The following is a 22181-nucleotide window of genomic DNA, read 5'->3' on the forward strand; positions in this document are numbered from 1 at the left end:
TTTCTCCTAGCAGGTCTCTCAATCCCGATAGCCTTTTAGAATTTGTACATGCAGAATGATATAGTACTTGAGATATGTGTTTCATATGTGTAGCAGAAATCTCTGCAGTGAAATGTAGCTTCCCCATATCACTGTATGTATGCCCCATATCACTGGGGCAATAAATAAAGCTAACTGCTCCTCCTTCCTCTCTTCCCTTATATCTCAATCGTTTCACCCACATGTGCCCTACTTATAAATCACCACCTTCTTATATCTTATATTGCAATCAAACTTACATTCCATTTTCCTAACCTTATCTCTCTCAAAATTTCATCACCTTTCTCATCACTTCCCTGGATCTCGCCATGTTTCTGTGGCTCACTTCACTTCGTGTCTCTGACTCTTTATTATTCCAATAATTCCCAAGTTCACTACCCCCCACCTTCCCTCAACTTCACTCTTTTCAATATCCATTTTTTTCGTGTTCTTCCACAGAACCACGAGAAGGAAACTGCACTCCACTGTGCAGCCCAGTATGGACACTCTGAGGTGGTTTCAGTACTGCTGCAGGAGCTGACTGACCCCACCATGAGAAACAGCCGACAGGAGAGTCCTCTAGACTTGGCAGCACTGTACGGCCGACTGCAGGTCTGTGAGAATATCTGATCAATGAAAACATCATTACTTGACGCTAAGAAAAACGAGAAGGGAAGCACTGCTTTGAATCTTTTAGTTTTAGTTTGAGCCAATAAGTCAACTCAGTGTATTTAGCCACGTAGCAAGACGACCTGCTGAAGTTCAAACTGAACATCAGAAATGATTTTAAAGTCTTTGAATGTGACATGGTTGTTGGTGCCTGATGGGCTGGCCTGAGTATTTCAGAAACTGCTGATCGGCTGGGATTTTCCAACACTACCCCCCTCCAGAGTAGGAAAGGAGAAAATATCTAGTGAACAGCAGTTCTGGGTTAAAATGTCTTGTTGATGTCAGAGGTAAGGAATGTTTCCTTCACCGTGTTGAATCTCTACGTTGAAGAGTTACTGCAGTTCTGAAGGCAATAATTGTATATATGTATATATGTGTGTGTGTGTGTGTGTGTGTGTGTGTGTGTGTGTGTGTGTGTGTGTGTGTGTGTGTGTATACACATGTGTGTGTGTGTGTATACACGTGTGTGTGTGTGTGTGTATACACACATATGTGTGTATATAGGTGCGTCTATAAAATATAGACATAAATGGTTAAAACGTCATCACCTTGATTTCCCAGCACTTTAATATTTACTTAACGGATGCATCTTCTCCTGAATAATGAGCATGCAACGCCTTGAAGTCAAAACAGATATAAAAACATACCTCAACCTGTTTAGGTTTTGACCTTTTCTACATTGGAGAAGCTTTAATTTCCATAAAAGCCGCTCGATATAGAGGACATAGGTGGCACTCCATGCATAAGAATGTGATACAAACATCTGCTCCCTAATCAGTTTAATTTGCAATTAAAATTGAATTGAAACTCCAACGACATTAATAAAATAAAAAAAATTCAAAGTGACAAAATGGGTAAAAAAATATAATTAGCTGAGCTTTTAATGTAGCTGACAGGAGGCACAAATCTCCTGCAATTTGGGGTGAAGAATAAATTAGCTGCGTTTTATTTACAGAGTACTTTGCTCAAAAGGCAGCAGAGATCGTAATTAAAAGAAAGCGCGGTTAAATGCAGGTATTTGTTCTTGTAAAGATTTTTGAAGAGCATCCTCTCCCCCAAAGATACACACTGGTTTCTCAGTCTAGGTCATGTTTTTGTTGATTACTGGTTAGGAGGCTGGTATGTGGATGATTTACCGTATTTTAACCTGTTCGTGCACTGTGTATCCTGTCCAAGCTCCTCACTGGCCGGTAAAGTGAAGCAGCAGGTGAAGAATTAACAGGGCAAAGGAATCAGACCTTCCATACCTCTACTGCTAATTCAATTTAACTGATAAATATGTGTTGGGGGAAAAAACCCTCAAATACTGCCTTTACTCCACAGAAAGGCAGACACAAAGAAGTGTAACAAAAATGTGACAAAAAGCGTGCACATGCGAGCGCAATCCCACACAGAGGCGTGTGCCTGCTGATGTTCAAATGCAATCACAAATTTTTTCTGCTAAGGTGGTGAGTAATTGCAGTCAAGCCATACAGGTTTGTCTGAGTGAATGAATAATTTATAAAGGCAACACGGTAGTTCTCTCTCCTCTCCTTTCTCTGCATAATAATGAAGGGAAATCCCTGTGGTGGAAGCTCCTGCTGCATGGAGATGTAACTAACACAGGGCAAAAGTTTACGACACGTGCACGCACACGCGCTCGCAAAGATGCACATTAAAGGGAGGAAGCTTTCGAGAGAACCGCCTGTTGGCGAGCTGAGTTATTAAACAAACGTCATTCACTATCAGTTAAAAGCACAGAAGCCTCTTACCACAGATATATTGGCGTTTTTGACAGGAGTTTTAAAGGATATTTTCTTTCACGATTGGTTGAAAAAGGTAAAAATACCTGCTGATAATCCATCTTCAGTGTTTACTTAGCGTCCCACTTAGTCAAGCAGATCAGGAACTGCAAGCTTGAATTTATGATTTTGAATTTTGCAAAGAAATTTTACAGAAAGTTTGGTGATACTAAAGCAGACTTCTCATTTCTGGACTGTTGATTTTGTCCTGTAAAATGACAGCTGCTGGTAGCAGGTTTAAACAACTAATAGGACATTTTAAATTTGTGCCTTGTTTTAAGGAAGAAACTTGTAAAGCAATCCAAAGTACAAGTATTATTACATCTTGATGCATTCTCAATCATCCACGAAAGTAAATCTCCAAAAAGTTGATTCTGTTCATCTGGACGTAGCGTTTTGTGGGAGAAACGTTTCGTCACTCATCCAAGTGACTTCTTCTGTCTCAGCTGACTGCAGGTTTCCCCAATCTTATAAACAGTACATTTGCATAATGACTGAAACCAGCCCACTGAAGGAACAATGGGCTGGGAGGTCCGTTCCTTAATCTTAATTATGCAAATTCTCATGACCATTGATCAACAACCACTAAAAGCTGACGTGTACCGTAAACCTACGCATATGGATCAGTATTTAAGGTTTGACTCTCATCATCCACTGGAGCACAAACTGGGTGTCATCAGGACGCTACAATACAGAGCGAACACCATCCCCACTGACACAGCGGCCAGAGAGGCAGAAGAACAGCACATCAAGAAGGCCCTGAGTAAATGTGGTTATCCCAGCTGGACTTTTGTCAAAGCTGGAAAGACACCTAAAGAAAGCTCCAGCCGATCCAGGAGAGAAGGACAACCGCTGCCCAAGCGAAAACCTGTAGTGATCCCATATGTGTCAGGAGTATCGGAGCAGTTGAGACGCATTTTTTCTAAACACCGGGTCTCTGTGGCTTTTAAACCCCAAAACACGCTGCGCCAAAAACTGGTCCACCTCAAGGATCGGGGTCCCCCGACACAAACAGAGTAACATAGTGTACGCCAGGGGTAGGCAACTCCCAGGCCTCGAGTGCCGGTGTCCTGCAGGTTTTAGATCCCAGCCTAGGTCAACACACCTGAATCAAATGATTAGTTCATTACCAGGCCTCTGGAGAACTTCAAGAAATGCTGAGGAGTCATTTAGCCCTTTAAATCAGCTGTGATGGATCATGGACACATCTAAAACCTCCAGACCTCGAGGCCTGGAGTTGCCTACCCCTGGTGTACGCTGTTAAGTGCCAGGAGGATTGATAAGATGTATACATCGGGGAAACCAAACAACCTCTGGCGAAGCGGATGGCACAATGCAGAAGAGCCACCTCGTCAGGCCAGGACTCTGCAGTCTATTTACACCTACAGGCCAGTGGACACTCTTTCAAGCATGAGGATGTACACAACCTGGACAGGGAGGAACGCTGGTTTGAGAGCAGAGTCAAGGAGGCCATTTACGTGAAAAGGGAAAGACCATCTCTGAATCGAGGAGGGGGCCTAAGGGTACATCTTTCACCATCTTACAATGCTGTGATTGCAGCCATTCCCCAACTCTCTGTGAATGGTACTCATGACCATTGATCAGTGGTCTTTGATCAGTGGGTTTTGGTCAGTGGTTGTTGATCAATGGTCATGAGAATTTGCATAATTAAGATTAAGGAACTGACCTCCCAGCCCATTGTTCCTTCAGTGGGCTGGTTTCAGTCATTATGCAAATGTACTGTTTATAAGGTTGGGGAAACCTGCAGTCAGCTGAGACTGAAGAAGTCACTTGGATGAGTGACAAAACGTTTCTCCCACAAAACGCTACGTCCAGATGAACAGAATCAACCTTTTGGAAAGTATTATCACACTTTAAGTCATAGGCTTGTTCTGGACAGCATCACTAACTCATCGTCAAGCATCCTCTCCAGTTGATGATCCAATGACGAGTGGATGATGTGAAACCAAGGTGCATGATTGGATGGGGCATGAGTGTTTCTGCAGACTGGGTCTATTAATATTTCACAAACTAGTGATCTACTGCGATTTTCCCACTCAATCATCTGTAGGGTTTACAGAGAAAAGACCTGTATGTGCTGTGATATGCAAAGCCTTGTTTTAAATGACCACACCCAACCACACAAGCCTGATGTGCGCTAATTCTGGATGACAAATAATATAATTGCTTTATTTATTAATAAAAGGTCCAAGGTGGCTGCTCTGGATTTTAATCCTGCTAACATGGCTACAAAATGAAGCAAGGCCTTCCTTTGACCTTCGCTTTGAAATTCGTGTTTGGTGCAATTTAGCTTTTAGCAGGTGTAAGAAGGTGACAAGTGGCCTAGTTTTTATATGTTTGCTGTTTTTGTCATTAACGTGTGGCTGTGTTTTTTGTGGGCAGGTGGTGCGCATGTTGGTGAGTGCCCACCCCAATCTCATGACCAGTCACACTCGGCTACACACTCCGCTTCACCTGGCTGCCCGCAACGGACACCACAGCACCATCCAGACTCTGCTTGAGGCCGGCATGGACGTAAACTGCGTGGTAAGAAGGCACCACCACATTCCTTTTTAAACTTAATCTCCCGAATTCTTCTTTTGAATCTATGTGCTTCCTTCATCTGATCAGAGAGCATATACTGTATGTATATTTATGTGTTACATGGGTCCTATGGTTTGGTGGTGGGGAAGGATGTATAATTAATTGGGAGAACAGACTGTAAGAGAGAAAGAAATAAGAAGAAAGAGGACAGGGTGTTCCAGAGAGGGCCCTCCTTTTACACACCTCTTTATATTTTCATTAGAGGAAAGGGAAACGCGGTGTCGGTTACAATATGTGGAGCTTCATTACTGCTCGGTTTCTGATGCGATGTTTGGACCTCTCCGCTCTTCTCACCTTTATATTTTGTCTTTTTGTGTATTCTGAATTGTCTGGGCGATTCAAATACAACTTAGTCCCGACCCTTTCTGGACCATTTGCTTTTGTGAAGTCTTGTCAAAATGCAGCCACGCTTTGCTGATTTCTTGAGCACTGTTGTCTTTCTCTGGAGAAAAGCTGAACTGTTTGACTTTGATCACTTGTCTTAAATGTAGAAATATAGCCCTTTACTGTGTTAACGGTTCTCTTTGGACTTATTACTGGATTGCTCACACCACAAGCTTTATTTTGACCCGGCACAGAAGAACATCACAGCTGATCATTGGCTTAGTGGGCTTATTCGTTTTTTATCTGGACAGATCATCAATGTGTACCAATAATGGCGCTATTATTTCAAAATATAAAACCGCTTGTGATTGTTTGTTCATTCATTGTCCAACTATAGATCCATGCATCTTAACTACTTATCCAAGAGCCTGTCCCAGCTGTCAGCTGTTCTCATGTGGCAACAGTGCTAACTGCTGCAGCTACCTGCTGACCAACTATAGATACTTTTCACATCTCACAGCTTGTTATAAGGTCATCACTCATTATATGCTGGCTTGGGGGTTTTGGTGTCTAATGTGCAAGCCATTGTGACAGAAGTTGTGTAGTTTAGAACCAGGTTAAATTCATTATTCATTAAAACAGCTGGTAAACAGTTGTATTTGTTCTGAAGTCCTGCAAAGTCAGCATTAATTGGATTGTTTTTTGACAAGAGAATGTGGACTGAAGACAAGGCTTAGGATTTACGACTTGTTCTATGTTTCCAAGCTTATGGATGACTAAAAGAATGAGATTACGCATACTTTGCAGCTAAAGTTCATTTCCCTTTTACAATTTGTAGTTTAGAACAAGGCTTATGAGATTTTTGGCAGAGATTACACTAACCAGGAGTTGCTCTTTTGTATGGAAAGGAGCCAGCTGAGGTGGTTCGGGCAGCAGCTCAGGAGGCCTCTTGAGTACCTTTTGGAGTCTTTCCAGGTGTGGCCAGCTGTTAAGAGACCCCAGGGTAGACCCAGAACTTACTGCATGCGCTGTATCTTAAATGGCATGGAGGTCTTTGGATGCCTGAGGAGGAGTACTAATGCTTATTCTGCTGCCAATATCACCTGATCGGAGATAAACGTCAGACACTGTATGGATATAATTTACTGGGATTAGCCACTTTTAAGTCCATATTTTGTATTTCTATATTTTATTAAACAAATTAACTTTTTTTTAATTGAACATTTTCACCAGAAATATTACTTCACTGCAAACAATGTCCAGGTACGAGCTTTTAAACAAGACAGAGGTCTAAACAGCTATGTGAAATTCATTTTACATTAAATGGCATATAGAGCCCACTTTGATTTTACGTAGGCTGTACTAGTGAAATGCCACTTTTCTGTCAGTATCAGTAACTACACATTTAATCCCTGAGGTGTCTTAAAATAAGAAAGAAATGCACAATTTCAATAATACATCTATACATGAAAAAGAAATGCTGATTTACTAAATAATTGCAACGATAAAACGGAAAGTTTTTATTTAAAAAGGCTCAAAATTCTGTTTTACAGTGTTGGACGTTGTTGTTTCACGCTTCTTTACTGGAGTTGGTTTTGTTGGATTGAAGAATCGAAGCCGAAAAGCAGCTCCAGGAGTTTCAGAGCTCAGTCAGAATCTAAAGCCCCCTAAAGCTGCTGATTCTTAATCAAGGGACATTTCTGCTTAGAAGCTATAGAAACAGGGATTGATCAGAGTTTGTACACATATGCGACAAAACAATCCTTCAAAGCCTTTATAGGAAATTTCCTTCAGTGCCCCAGAAGCTTTTATGGATCTAAAACGTGTAGCTGTTGCTATGTGGATCTGAGAGACTCTAGAAGTTAACTTCTGCTGGTGCCAAAATCTGATTTGACTCTATTATCATTCACTGCTGAGACATATGGCGTAACAGATGCTACGTTCTCCCTTTTTTTTTTTTTTTTGGCTGTGTAAAGTACAGTTTATATACAGTATAAATAGCATGTGGATGGAGGAGGGTCTGCGACTACAAGACAAATATGAGCTTTTTTGCCGTACTGTGACAGCGTCCATTAGAATGTGTAGCAAAGAAGAATTTGATGGGCACGGACGTGGATGTGTGTCTGTGTGGATTCCATATCTGGAAGGATGAAAACAGTTTGACCTCTTGGATATGAGAATCACTGTGAGGCTCTCACAGTGAGGATATGCATGACTCAGTGGCACTGCACCTATCTTCTCTGCCTTCTGTCCTTGTTACACGCTGCGGTGTCTGTTTATGCCCGAATGTGTGCATGCCTGCTCAGATCTGAAGAGCAGGGCTGTGTTTCTCTGCAGGGATTTGGCCTGAGGCTCCATGTGTCTAGAGCAGATGAACACTACACGCCTTTGATTTGCCTCATCTCTCTTCACACGTCTGCAAATCCTCCGCTCTCCCCTTTTCTTACTTTTCCTCTCTACCTACTGATCAAGAGCGCTGCAAGTCTGATATCTCAAATCGTCTCCTTAGTTTACCCTTGACTTTTGCTCCGCTCGTGTCTGTTGCTGAAAATAATGCATAGAGGCATCGAGTTCTCTTTTGCTCTATTAGCTATCATTATCATACGTTGGATGAGAGTAGCTGTTGCACACTTGGCGAGTAAAATTGGCTCTTTGGTTGGTTAAACTTGATAGTCAATTAGAGTGAGCCTACACATGTCACCTGACCTGGAACGGGTCAAACACTGCTCGACTGTAATGGTAGGCATTTCTGTTAAATTGGGTTTTCATTTAATCTCCGTGTTGCACGGTAATTGGACTCTCCTGGTTTTACTCATAGACTGCACGTAAAAGATGGATATAGCAATAATGATTCCACAGCATTGGCTACACTTTTCGGACCTTACTCCCTTTAATATACAGTTTTTGCTTTTGTAAAAGCCCCATGTGGCTGTTTGCATTTGATGTTCAGTTGCAATAACATCAGGTAAACAAGCAGACTTAATGGCTTCCCTGAAGAGCAAAGGCTTTTTTAATGCCACTTAGGTGAGAAACACAGCGAGTGTCGAGTTGTCCTCTTTTCCCCACCTGCTTTCCGCTCTTCTCCATTCCCCCTCCTCTTGCCTCGCTCGTTCTTTCTCTCTGTATTTTCTGCAAGGCCGCACTGTCAGAACTGTACTATAATGTTGACGGTGCAGAGTGGATGCTGTGGGTGACTCACAGATGGCATTCCAAGAATGGAAAGCAAATTGTGCGTGTGTGTGTGTGTGTGTGTGTGTGTGTGTGTGTGTGTGTGTGTGTGTGTGTGTGTAAAAGAGAGAGTGTGTGTGTACAGGTCAGTAATTGGAGTCATGCCATATAGGTCTGTGTGAGCGAGGATGAATAATTTATACATGCAGCGCACTTTCTCTCTTTTCTCCTCTCTTTTTCTCTTGCTCTCACACACTCTTTCATCCTCTGTCTGTTCCCATAATAATGAGGGGAAATCCCTACAGTATGGAGGAACGTGCCACTGAGTGACCTATAGCCAACACAGGGCAAAAGTTTAGTATAGATACACACATCTTTGTTCACAAACACAGCTGACTGCTATTTCCAACACTGTCTTGCACAAAAATATGCTTTAGGTCATTATTGCCTGCAGTGCAGCTGTTTTGATTAATATAGAGTCCTATTTTTTTGTCAAGCATAAGTAAGAGGGATGATGTGAGCATTCACATTCAGACATTTACCTCGTCGTCCCATCATGAGCAGTGAGTGCTACATTTCTGCGTGCTGTCGTTAAACCGATTCATCTGCCTTTCAATTCCAGGAAACTCGGAGTAAGAACTGCCTTCCTTGATTCCTCATGACATCACTGCATAATCGCTATGGGAAACAGGACAGGAAGTGGTAAAGGAGGTTCAGGAGGGCAAGATGTGTGTACTAGAATAGGGGGTGGATCTCTTCCTGAGATACAACCTCCGCTTTCATGCATGAGGGCAGCAGAGATTTTGTTTTGCAGGGGAGACATCCACATTGTGATAAACTCGCAGGCGCTACAAATTTGACATTTCGTCTGTTTCCACTTTGGATTCACACCTGCGGGATTTTTCCGAGGGATCTGGGCCTTTGACCTTTTTAACTTTCAAAAGACAGAGGAGCTGTCGCATATGGCGTTATAGCTTCATTTTGCCATCAATCCCTTCTCTGTGGCGATAACACCTTTGTGTCAGGGGAAACAGAAAAAGTTGAGTATTCCTGCAGAAGACGATCACACTGATGTGGTGTAGTGTTGCGTCGAGCAGAATTTCCTGGCAGTGTCGGCTGTCGTCCAGATAATTTGTCTTCATTACGGCTGGGACTTCTATTCAGTCCAGGGTTTCATCTGTGTTGTCAGGAAGCCAGCTATGAAGGATGCAACGTGTTCAGCATGTGTGTGTGTGTGTGTGTGTGTGTGTGGCTTGCGAGTGTGAAACACGTGTCTTTGTGTATGTTGAAGTCCTTAGTATCCTCGATGGGCTCTATTGCTTCCAGCAACATGCACAGATTAGTATGTTTAATGTTCCAGAAAGACCTTCAGGATCATGATGTCCTGTTAAGCTATATAGCAGTAACTTCATCAAAGTAAAACTAGTTACAGCGTTTCCCTTATATATATACACGTTGTGTTTTTGGCTTTATTAGCGGGGTGTGTGTGTGTGTGTGTATAAGTCTTCCCAGCTGCACCTAATAGTCCTTGCTGAGGTAGGCATAGCAGTAGCAGTTCATTACCTCCTGTTGGTTCTGGTTGGAGTGGCCCTCCAGCTTGCTGCTCATCTCAAGTGCAGAATGAGTCAACTGGACTGCAGGATGTGAGTCTCAAGTAGCTGAATGATGATTAACATAGTAATAGCATCCCTACCTATTGACCTGATCTATTTTTGTAGCTTATTTTTGCTAATTATTCTGATTGTATGGAAACAATTGACTGAAGCAGAAATACAGTGGACAAATTCACTGCGCGCTATTTGGTAGAGTCCGACCAACATAGGACCTTTTTAGGACAATTTATAGATCTGACTTTTTAGTCATAGTCCTTTGACTAAAAAGTTATTTCGTTTTAGTTAGAATTTAGACTAAATATTATAAGATTATAGTAGAATAAAGTGTAAAAGGTTGTTGTTTTATTACCCTTGAGAGTTACTCAACGTGGTTTACAAAGCATCCTGTTTTCCTTGGTATCAAATGTAAAACTTGTCCACATATAGCCACGCTTCGCTTCCTCCCAAGCACTGACAATTTGTCGCTTTTTCATGAGAAGCATGGAGGATGGAGCTAGTTGTACTGTACGTGTGTTTGCAACAGCAGAGTGCCTTAATAAATGCCATTACTGATATATTAACAAGTACCAAATATTGGCCAATAATATCGGCCCAATACTGGCCCTCCAATAAATTTTAACTTTAGGTTATTTAAAATAGATTTGACTTTAGTTAAATAAAAAAATCTGTTGGGTTTTGTCAGGAAGGGAATCTGTTATAAAAAGACCCTGTGTGGATGTACTCTAGTGTCTGGCATGTTGATAGTGAATATTGGGTCTTGTTGGCTGTGGGGTGGAGCATTAGTGGAGGAGGCTTTAAGTGCTCGATGGAACTGTTTGGAGGTTGTTTGTTCTTAAGCTGCTTACTCTGCTTACTCTGCTTACTCTGCCCGCTGGTATGGAAAACATTCCGATGTGTGTGTTTCCACATCCTAGGATATCAGTCATTAGCATCAGCAAAGGATGCTGTAACATAAAAATTCTACACCTTTAAGTCTAGCTATTTTGGTCCTGTTCACCCTCAGGCTGTGTGATTAAACAGCTGTTCTTTATGTTGTTGCACTTTTTAAATGTATCCTTGTCAGAATAATCGTCTCTCTCATCACTGCTGATACGGGATGAGACACTTACTGGCACCATCCCCGTGCTGGTTTCAGTGTGTTGCATCATATCTGTAATATCTCTATTAGTTGGACTGGAGGCTGATACGGGCCAGCGTAGGGTGAGGTGAAAGTGGGACGTTTCCACACAGGCGCCTGCTGCTTGTGTAATGGTTTGAAATCGCTGTGGCCTCGCACTGTTTGGAGGCGAGGGAATGTAACTTGTTTTAATCTCTCTGAATCTCTTTCATTTAACTGCCAGCGAGGGGGGGAAAAAAAAGATTGTATCAAATCAAAATATTGCCTTTTTGCTCCCTTTTAATCCCAGTTCCCTTTCCTTTCTTTTTTTAACGCCTCTTGTGCTTTCTGGTTTTGATGTCTATTTTTGTCTCCACTTTGAATTGTTAAAGTGACTTAATATTAATACACAAATGCTATCTCTGTCTCTTGTAGACCGAGAATGGCAGTGCCCTCCATGAGGCAGCTCTCTTTGGGAAGATGGATGTTGTTCGCCTTCTGCTTGACTCAGGTGGGTCTATAAATATACCCCGGCTAAACAAAAACTGTGCGTGTTTCCTTATATGTGTGTTTCCCTTGTTTCTCCCTCTTTTTTTTTTTTTTTCAACCTGTGGCTAGATGTTTGGAATTTTGTTTTGTTGTGTTTTCCCTCTCCTTCCCTAAATTGTGAGTCAGTTTGCCCTCAGGTGAACTCCAAACATCTGTTTGCTAAATTCTTCCTCACTTCAAGCTTTGTTATTGTTTTGGCCAGTTTCTCTGCAACTGCATAATTAGGATGTGTTGTCTTATGTCAACTTATGCAATGACTGAAAAAGATTCCCGAAGGTAGAACAGCTCCTGTCTTAACTAGTAGCTCAAAGTCATGTGGGTATAGTTAGTACTTTTACTAAAACAGCCTGGACACTGTTGTCCTTTTGACATCATTGCCATCCTCCACCTACTTTCCTTCAGCACTTCCTGTTTCCTACAGGATTTCCTCTGGGTGGCCATGTTCCTTTTGCCTTGATTTTATTAACATCCTGGATCAAAGCAGGGCTGTACTTGTCAGAGTCACTGAGCTCTAACCCGATATAGCTAAAAATATTGCCTGTCGGTAGGTGGGTTTACTGTAGAGGTGTAGGATGGGCCTCAATGCCTACGCGTAGAGAATGGCTTGTTGGTGTAACTGCTTTATCAAGTAAGCATCAGTCATTTTTTTGACCAAAGAAATAACCTTTAGTATCACAGAAAAGGATCATGTGACATTCAAGTTGAGTAGGTAAATGTGGTTATTTCTGTACTTTCTCTGAGCATTGCAACGTCTGAGCTTGGCGGGGCCTCCAGTCATTAGAGTGTCTGCTACTTTCTGGTCTGCTATTTACTGACCGCTCAAATAAAGGCTAAAAAGGCTAAAAATAGAAAGTTAAGAACAACTAAATAAAAACTGAATGCTACTAAACAGTAAGCTAAGTTTAGCACAACTCTGGGACATGAAGAGCATTAAACAACAAGCCGTTATTATTATAATACATTTTTCTTTTAAACACATTTGTTATTTTCGATAAATAAAAAAGCCAGGGAAGCTGTTTTTTTTACATCTACAGTTCCTTGAAGCACTAATCACATTACAGACTTCATTTATAAATGTACAAACCACATGAGAAATAAGGAGGAAAAAGGAGGGAAAACAAAAACCTGAAATGCTAACTTAGGTGTAAATGTCCTTTTATTACAGTTTGATACATTTCTGATGGTACCCAGCAGAACGATTGGAATGACATTTATTTTCACATATGGCCTATTTGATATTGTGCATCAGTCTTTGAATGCAGTCTTTTTATGTGTCATTGTCTGAGATTGTGACTTAGCATTGCAAGAATGTGTATGTGTGAGACTAATTTGCATTCATCTACAAAACATTTGGGTTATAATCTTGGAAAAAATGCTCCCTGGTGTTTCTGACTGAGTGGTGTGTTTACAGATCTGACTTCATATTTATTTTTGTATACTGCGCTTGAATGTGTTTAGTTCTGTGTATCTGCGGTGAAGGTGAATTATCATGAGCAAGCCTGAGTAGGTCCTGTATTGTTAGACTAAGTAATGGGTGTTGACTTTTCCCCCTCTTTTTCTTGTATTTTATGCACGTTTTCTTGGGTGTGTTTGTGTGTCAGGGATCGACACCAATCTAAGAGACAGCCAAGGAAGAACGGCTCTGGAGATTCTGAGGGATCATCCCGCACCAAAATCCCAGCAGATCACTGCTCTCATCCAAGGTAAAGACGCACACACTTTTGATTTAGATGAATTGAGAAAGTGGGGCATTTCAGGTGTAAGAATCTTATATAAGTTCACTAAATATATAACAACAAAAAGAAAGATTTAACAGTTCACCAGCGACAATGGAAGCTCCTGTATGTGTTTAGTTTGAATGCACTGTTACTGTTAGCCTTGACTTATTTTCTTTGTCTCACTGGTTTAGCTGGATTTTAAATAAGATTGTTATCAATAAGATTCTGGAAGTTTCAGTGGATAAATAGCACTATGGTATTTCTGATGACTACTGTGCAATAAAGTCCATATCTAAACCACTTAAGAACCCTTATAATAGATGTTCTCCAGCAGTGTATAAATGAATACTAATATCGACACACATTGTGAAGGAGCAGCAAGACCTTGGCATGCCATAAAAGGTCAGACTTACATCTTCATATTGGATTTTGTTGCTTTGCTATTTAATAGTAGTTTCAAACATCCCAACTTGTCAAAGCAGGAAAATCCCTTGTTAAAATCCTTAATGATGGTTGAATTTGGAAAAGGCTCAGCTAACTGGAATGCAACAATCATCCCAGGCATCAGTTTCATTTTTGCTTTTCTTGCTTTGATGAGTTAAAAAAATTATCTGCTCTGACAAGAGTTTCTACTCTTGTGAAGTTTAGAACCACGAGCTATGATGAGTGAAGTAAATGATGCCTTTCTTTGTGGACTTTTTTCAAAATAAAAGTGGGAGTGCTAGGAAAAAGCATCTGCTCCCTATCAGATTTATACTATTTTTCATACTTTCATACTTTTTTTCACGTTTCAGATCATCAGACAAATTTTAATATTGAATAAAGATAACCGAAGTAACCCTTGTTAAATCATTAAATAAGTGGCCCAATTACTGCCAGACAGTGGACCAATGAGACAAAAGTTGAACATTTAGGAAGGTTTGGGTCCCGTTACATTTGGCATAAAGCTGACGCAACATTTCATATAAAGAACATCACACCAATAGTCAAACATGGTGGCAGTAGTGTGATGATTCAGGGCTGCTTCAGGGCGACTTGCTATAATCGATGGAACCATGAATTATACTCATGAAGGAGAAAATCCAGCCACCAGTTCATGTCCTGAAGACGGTTTTGGAATTGCCTTTGCAAAGTCCGAACTGATCCCAATAAGATGATTTGACATGCTGTCCATGCTGGACAAAGATAACCAATTTACTCATCCTTGCACCTGCTATTAAGAACCCTGTTTTGGCTCTTGTCCTGCTGCAGTGGGTTTTGTGTGCAACCAATGCTTGTTTGTGTGAGTTTGCGCCGCAGTCCCCGCGGACCCAAAGATTCTCCATATTGCACCTTCTAAAGACAGTTTTATCCTGAAGTGATTATGAGGTTCAGTTTGAACGCTCTAATCTGTGGCTTGGAGGCCTTCGCTATCTGTCATTGTGTAGTCTGTGGGTGTACGTTAGGCGTGTTGTTGCGCATGATTTAAAGAGAGTGAGATAAAGACAGACAGGATTGGAGGGATAGGCGAACGAGGAGAGCCTAAATTAACCGCTAAACAGTCTTAACTAGGAGACAAAGATAGAAAGGGGAGCAGAGACTGAGCCCCAGGAATGTAACAAATCGTCCACGGTTAGAAAATAACAGACAGAAAGCTGACATTAAACCAGGGAACGCACAGCGATGCAAAGGGCAGAACAATTTAGATGTAATTAGTGATTCAAGTTTCCTATTTCACGTTTAGCACGACAACAATTTGAGGCGTAAACAAATAACAAAATCGGGGAAAATTGTCTATATTTGTCTTGTGTTTTAAACCTTAACATGTAGTTGTTGCTTTATTATCCTTCTACTTGCTTCAGAGTTACATATGTGAAGTGGAAGTGGTTTGTTGTTGCGAAGAACCTACCCACACATCTTGAAAAATGATTTCACATAGCTAGTTGCTCCCCGAAATGCTTTTTAGTTTTAGTTCTCTTTTGTGATTCTCATCAGTCAGGCAGAGTTAAACAGCACATGCTTACCTCTGGAGGCTTAACCAGCTAAAGGTATAGTGAACAATGGGCTAAAATTCTCTTCTTCAGTTCATAAAGCGGCCCCCAAACCCAGCATCTAAAACTTCTGAGTAATTAGTTTTTTGCTAATGAAGAGCAGTGAGCTTTAGAGATGGTCTGCGTCGCCGCTACATAAGAGAATTGGACTCTGTTCAAGCCCTTTATTGAAACTACACGATGTACACTCAGCACTTTATTAGGTACACCTCAGCAGTAGTGGGTTACACCTGCTTTTTGCCTTCAGCACTTACTGAATTTTTCGAGGCACAGATTCAATATTGCTCTGTTCCACTACATCCCAAAGGTTCTCTATTGGATTGCGATCTGGTGACGGCGGAGGCCCTTTGAGTACGGTGAACATTTGAGTGTTCCAGAAACCAGTTTGATATGATTTGAGTTTGTGAAATGATGAGTTACCCTGTTAGAAACGGCCATTAAAAGATTGGTACACTGTGTCCTAAAGGAATGGACATGGTCAGCAACAATACTCAAGGCTGTGGTGTTTAAACATGATTTTGTGGATTGGTGTGATGACTCCTTCCTTTCACTAAATGTGTCAAAAACTAAAGACATGATTATTGATTTTAGGAAGTCCTCTTAGTCTTATAGCTCATCACCCACTATCGTTAAAACTGCTGATATTGGGATTGTTGAGAGTTTCAAATATCTAGGTGTGGTACTTGACCATAAACTGTGTTTTGGATCTCATGCTGATGCCATTACTAAAAAAGTTCAATAAAGACTGTTGTTTTTAAGGAAAATGAGATCTTTTAATGTCTCATCTGAGATGTTGTCTTTGTTTTATAGAAGTTTTATCAAATCTGTGATGTCTTTTTGTATTGCTGCCTGGTTTGGTAACCTGACGGTGAAGAATAAGAAGAGGTTGGGTCTTTTGGTAAAAACTGCTAGCAAAATTTCAGGGCGCTGGTAAGATGGACTTTTGGCCATTTACAATAAAAATGTGCTTAGAAAGGCTCATTCTATTGTTAATTGTTCAAACCATCCACTTCACAGTGAGTTTGAGTTGTTGCCTTCCGGCCGCTGTTTTAGGGTACCTCTGAGGAAGACCAAAAGACTCCAGACTTCTTTTATCCGTACTGCATCCTGTCTCCTAAATGCCATATAACTGTTCTGGGATTTTCTACTACTATTATTGTCATTTTATATTATTTTTTGTTTACTTTTATCCTGTTGCTAAACTAATTTCCCTTTTGGGACAATAAAGAATTTGAATTGAATTGAATTGAATTGAAACAATGCCCAGTTGGACCCCCCATCATAACACCAGCACTAGCTTGAATTTTTGATCCAAGACAGGATGTTCATGTTATTGACTTCAGATTCAAGACAGTCGAACACCAGGCCTGGTGGCCAGAATCCTTTAGAAAATATGAAGGACATACATTTTGGACTTTCAAACGTTTTTCAGCTTTTCCCTCTGATACAGACCTCCTACATTGACATTCATTTTAAACCAACATCATTGAACAGTTAATGGACTCATCTCAAGGGGGGATGAGTCGGACTACAGAGATGAGGTCAACAGACTGACTGAGTGGTGTTCAGTTAACAACCTCCAACTGAACACCACGAAAACTAAAGAACTTATCTTGGACTTCAGGAAGGGCAGAGCAGACCCGGCCCCACTTTACATTCACGGGAGCTGTGTGGAGAGGGTACACTCCATGAGGTTTCTGGGCGTGCAGATATCTGATGACCTCTCCTGGACTGCAAATACTACAGCGGTGGTTAAAAAGGCCCAGCAGCGTCTCCACTTTCTGAGAGTGCTCAGGAGGAACAACCTGGAGGAGAGGCTGCTGGTGACATTTTACAGAGCCACCATAGAGAGCATCCTAACGCACGGCATAACAACATGGTATGCAGGGTGCTCAGCTGCAGACAGGAAAGTACTGCAGAGGGTCATCAACACAGCCCAGAAGATCACTGGCTGCTCTCTGCCCAGCCTGGAGGTCACTGCAAACTCTCGGTACCTCAGCAGAGCTGGCAATATCATCAAGGACTACTCTCACCCCAGCAACCAACTGTTTGAACTATTACCGTCAGGCCGACGGTACAGGTCACATAAAACCAGGACAAACAGATTCAGGGATAGCTTCTTTCCCAGAGCTATCACCGTAGTAAATAAGCACAAAAACAATTGAACCTATTCCATACCGTCACTGTCATTATATTATGCTGCTATTCATACTGTCATTATATTAATGCTGCTATTCATACTGTCATTATATTAATGCTGCTATCCTGTATATATTGTACATACTATTGTTTGAGTACTTACGATTGTTTTTTTTTGTACTTTTTATATTTTACATTTATATTTATTATTGAAACTTGCACCAAGGGAGTGGCACTCCAATTTCGTTGTACTCTGTACAATGACAATAAAGGCTATTCTATTCTTCTATTCTATTCTAAATGACAGAAAAGTGATATATGTAACTCACCAGTCAGTGTATGCTAACCAAATGCCGTATAGCCTCTGTCGCAGCACCACCTACTAGATTCTTGCTCCTTGTTTTGTACACCTACTCCTAACATTTAGCTTTATTTGGTATATTTGGGATTTCCTCTACAGTTTAAAATAACTTCTGCGACCCTAATTTGGAAAAGCAGAAGAGAATGGATAGAGTTTACAATACAGTTCTGTGGATTTGCTTGTTTACACACTTGTATTTACAAGAATGAAGAGTGATTATGTGGATAACTGGGGTTGAAGATGTCAATACAGTGCAGCTGTCTGGACTTAATTCGGCATCCTTAGCTGTTCACATCCCGAGCTGTGCATATAGAATCACAGTTTGGGGGAATATTTGTTAATATGCACACAAGTGAGGCTAGAAAATATGTTTATGAAATGAACGTAGCTTTTTAAAAGTCAAAAATTCATGTCATTGTGCATATTGGTCAGAAATGACAGCCGTGAAAAGCTTGTCTCTCTAAATTAGAAGTGCAAACAGAGATTTGGACTTCAGCATAAATTGGAGAGTGAATGTGTGAGAGAGAGAGGGAAAGGACGCAGCTGTGACTCAGTGAAAAGATCAGCTGCATGCCATTTCCTGTCGGAGAGGAGATGGAAAAGCACACACACACACACACGCACAGACAGAGACGCAAAGAGCAGAATACTTGTCATTTACTCAATTGTACCAGTCGAGGGGCTTTCTGGTTGCCGTAGGCACCTCGTTATGAATAGAATCTCATTTGTTTCACAGCACACGATTCATCCGACTGTTTGAATTAACAAGTTCATTTTGTACTACCCATCAGCAACTGCTTGTGTACTACAGTTCAGTGGATTATTTTATTATTTTATAAAGACGCTGCACTTTATGTTCTCTGCTGTTTATGGAACTTAATAAATCTGTCGAAGCATTTCGTCTTTCTTTTTGAGTCGGATACAAATTCCAGTACTAAGTGTAGTTGTATGCAAATGTGGTTGTTCGTCATAACTACTGAGCTGAATGCCACTATTCATAATAATGAAAATATACCCACACGCACAAACACTCCTCCTGACATTAACCGGCTCCCTCATTAGGACTCTGCAGGGAATTTGCCACCTAATTTCTGTCTGCAAGTGTATTCGTGTGCTTTGCCTGAGTTAAGCAAGTGTTGAACTTTGTTTCTGGCCCTTCACCTGAACCCTTTTCTCCCCTCCTCTTCCTCTTTCCTTCCCTAGCCACATAATTTGTTCTGTTTTACCTTCGTGAACAGCAGATTGCTTTATTAGCAGAAGCTGTGAAGTGAATTTGCGGTGCGGGGAAAAGTGTGAATTGAATGCAGCTCAAGCTGTTTACAATACTGATGGCTGTGCTATTATATTGATCTGGTAAAATGCCTCTGAAATGATTTTTTTCTCTCTCGCTCTCCCTCCTCGATCACTCTCCAAACTTCCTCCACTCTGTGCCCTTTCTGCTCATTATTCCCGTCTTCCTGGCATATTTTCACTTTCCCCTTAATTCACATTGCTTTCATTTTGTCTGCTTCATCGTCCATCTTCTTAATTCTCCGCTGTTTCCACGTGTCTGTAGAATATATGATGGATGAGATGGAGAAGCTGAGCATCCTGGAGGAGCCTGTCCGCACGTGTCCTGTCCCTACACCTCGAACTTCTGTTCCCTCGCCTTCCGCGTCCCCTTCACTGAGACACAAGAGTAAGTATGAAGACAGATTCATGTGACAACTGAAGTACTGGACTGTGAGCTCTGAGGTGACTAAATACAGCTTTTTTAGTTCTAAAAAGAGGAAGTGGTAGAAATAAAGACAGAAACTGGGTGTAGACAGATGACATAACAACAAATAACAACCTATGTAGCACATTCCTTTATGCATTCTGCACAAAGGCTTACAATATGTTTAGTAATATACCCAAACAACTACAAAGGCATTTATATAAAGCATTTATTTATATATAAGGGAACATTACAGACCAGTCCATCATCCAAATGCATGTGTCCAGTTTACTCTAAGAACAACGCCACTAAACTTGATTGGAACTATTGTTTACTTTTTGCAATATGGGCTGAATAAAGCCATGGAGAGCAGCTCCTTTAGTGTAGAATAACAGTCACTGCCACTCCACACTTACCTTGTCCAGCACTGCCCCCTGTGTTACAAATATGACATTGCAACCTGCTGAGTGTGTGCTGATCTGCTCTCCTCTCAGTGATTGTCAGCAGATCCCATAATTACCTTGATTACCTAGAGAGTCGTGGAGGGAAGCAGGAGGAAGTGATTAGCACAGTGTGCCTTAATGCGACACAAAAGCAAAGCAGGAAGCAGACGGGGGAGGAGTTTTGTGTCTGCCAAACAGGTTAATCTCACAATAAATCAGACAGGCATATAAAAGATTTTCTTCCACCTTTTTTTCTTTGTTGTTTTGGTGATAAAATATATTTGCTGGCGTACCCGGTATGAGAATAACTGGCTTCACAGATACGGATCACATTTCTTACATCCTCCTCAGATGATGCTGTGACAAGCGAACTGTCCAAACTGCTTCATGAGATCAAAAAGTGCCGGGATAGGGACTACTCATTCGAGGAGCTCTGCCACACCATCTCCTCCCACTCTATGGACAGCTTCGGTAGCGGGCGGCTGTCCGATGAGGAGCGCCCAGATCGACCCAACGGCACTCTGACTCGAGCCAGCAAGGTACGCCACTAGGCTATTACAGAGGCGTGGTGCATTTTGGTTGTGGTGTTTGCCTCTCCTTTCTTGGTCTGCTCATGTAAATGCATTTTGTGGGAAGTAATGAGCCAGGCAAAAATGGAAAAAAGGGCACTGAGGTAGTTTGCAATTGAACACCTCGTTGGTAATTAAATATTCTCACACCAGAGTTTAAAGTTGTTCTGAAAAACTCCATGCCAAAAAGAAAAACTACTAATGCATTTCTACTTTTCTGTTAACCTGACACTTGACTATGATGATGGTTAACTCAAAAGTAAATGTCCGGGCCTTATTCCAGTTTCTTAAATACAAGAATTTAGTGGTTTTGCAGCACTTCTTTTTCTCCTGCTGTCTTTGGAGTTTGATTTATGCCCCTAAATATCCCTTTAGTTGGCTGCTTTGTGCTGGCCTGCTTTCTGTTTTACTTGTTCTTTTTTTTCTCCTGTTTTAGTAAACAGATAAAACAAAAGTGCAAATGTCAGTGCAAATCTGCCAAATGAAGAAAAAAAAAAAACTAGATAGTTTATGGTTGCAATTTCAGATAAGATTGGTATGAGGTCACTGGCTCAGAAAGTCTTAATTTCAGGAGTGACCGAATTGCAATTAGTCCCTACAATAATGTCTGTGTTGCTCTAGAATAAATTAAGACTTAAAAATCGATAGAAAAATATTTTGGCTCTGAGTAAAATGTTTCTGCCACATCTATAAATGTTTGACTGCAGGCAGGCTCTCTGTTTATCTAAAAGAATTTCTCTCTGCAGGCTTATCAGCTCTTATTTAGTCCTTCAAGATGTTTTATCTTACTGCACACAGGGCCCAGCTGTGCTGCAGATCTTCATTTACTGTCAAGGCCACTTCACTGGGTATTGTTCAGCTGCTTGTTAATACAAATATCGAATCGGCCAGTCACATGGCAGCTACTCAGGCATTCAGACACGGTCAAGATGACCCGTTGAAGTTCAAATTGAGCATTAGTATGGGAAAGAAAGGTGATTTGAGTGACTTTGAAAGTGATGTGGTTGTTTGTGCCAGCTAGGCTGGTCTGAGAAAAAGGAGAAAATATCGAGCGAGCGGTAATTCTCTGGGCAAAAATGCTTTGTTGAATGCCAGAGGTCAGAGGAGAAGGGCATGTCTGCTTTGAGATGATAGGAAGGCAGCAGTGACCGAAATAACTACTTGTCAGAACCAGGATGTACAGAAGAGCATCTCAGAGTTCACAGCCTTGAACCAGATGGGCTACGGCAGCAGAAGACCACACCGGGTGCCGCTCCTGTCAGATAAGAGAACGCTAACAGGAAACTGAGGTTACCGTTCACACATGCTTACCCAAAAACAGGAAGAGAAGATTGGAAAATGGTGCCTGGTTTGATGGGTGTCGATTTCTGCTGCAACATTCTGTTGATGGGATCAGAATTAGC

General features: G+C 41.3%; 1 protein-coding gene across 7 annotated transcripts in view; it reads left to right on the forward strand.

The window, feature by feature from the left end:
* The window catches only part of anks1b (ankyrin repeat and sterile alpha motif domain containing 1B), a 282958-nt gene that overhangs the window by 113670 nt on the left and 147107 nt on the right, over positions 1-22181 (forward strand). For 4 of the 7 annotated variants that reach the window (XM_026146084.1, XM_026146081.1, XM_026146083.1 and 1 more), the window contains exons 4-10: positions 478-630; positions 4872-5015; positions 11709-11784; positions 13424-13525; positions 19626-19748; positions 20261-20407; positions 20561-20748. In XM_026146084.1, the coding sequence (XP_026001869.1) occupies positions 478-630; positions 4872-5015; positions 11709-11784; positions 13424-13525; positions 19626-19748; positions 20261-20407; positions 20561-20748 (933 nt within the window). Of the gene's footprint in view, positions 1-477; positions 631-4871; positions 5016-9378; positions 9604-11708; positions 11785-13423; positions 13526-19625; positions 19749-20260; positions 20408-20560; positions 20749-22181 lie in introns of those variants that run through there. The other 3 variants (XM_026146086.1, XM_026146087.1, XM_026146088.1) reach the window with 2 other exon arrangements.

Source organism: Astatotilapia calliptera, chromosome 17 (assembly GCF_900246225.1).
Source record: "Astatotilapia calliptera chromosome 17, fAstCal1.2, whole genome shotgun sequence".
Taxonomy (NCBI): Eukaryota; Metazoa; Chordata; class Actinopteri; order Cichliformes; family Cichlidae; genus Astatotilapia; species Astatotilapia calliptera.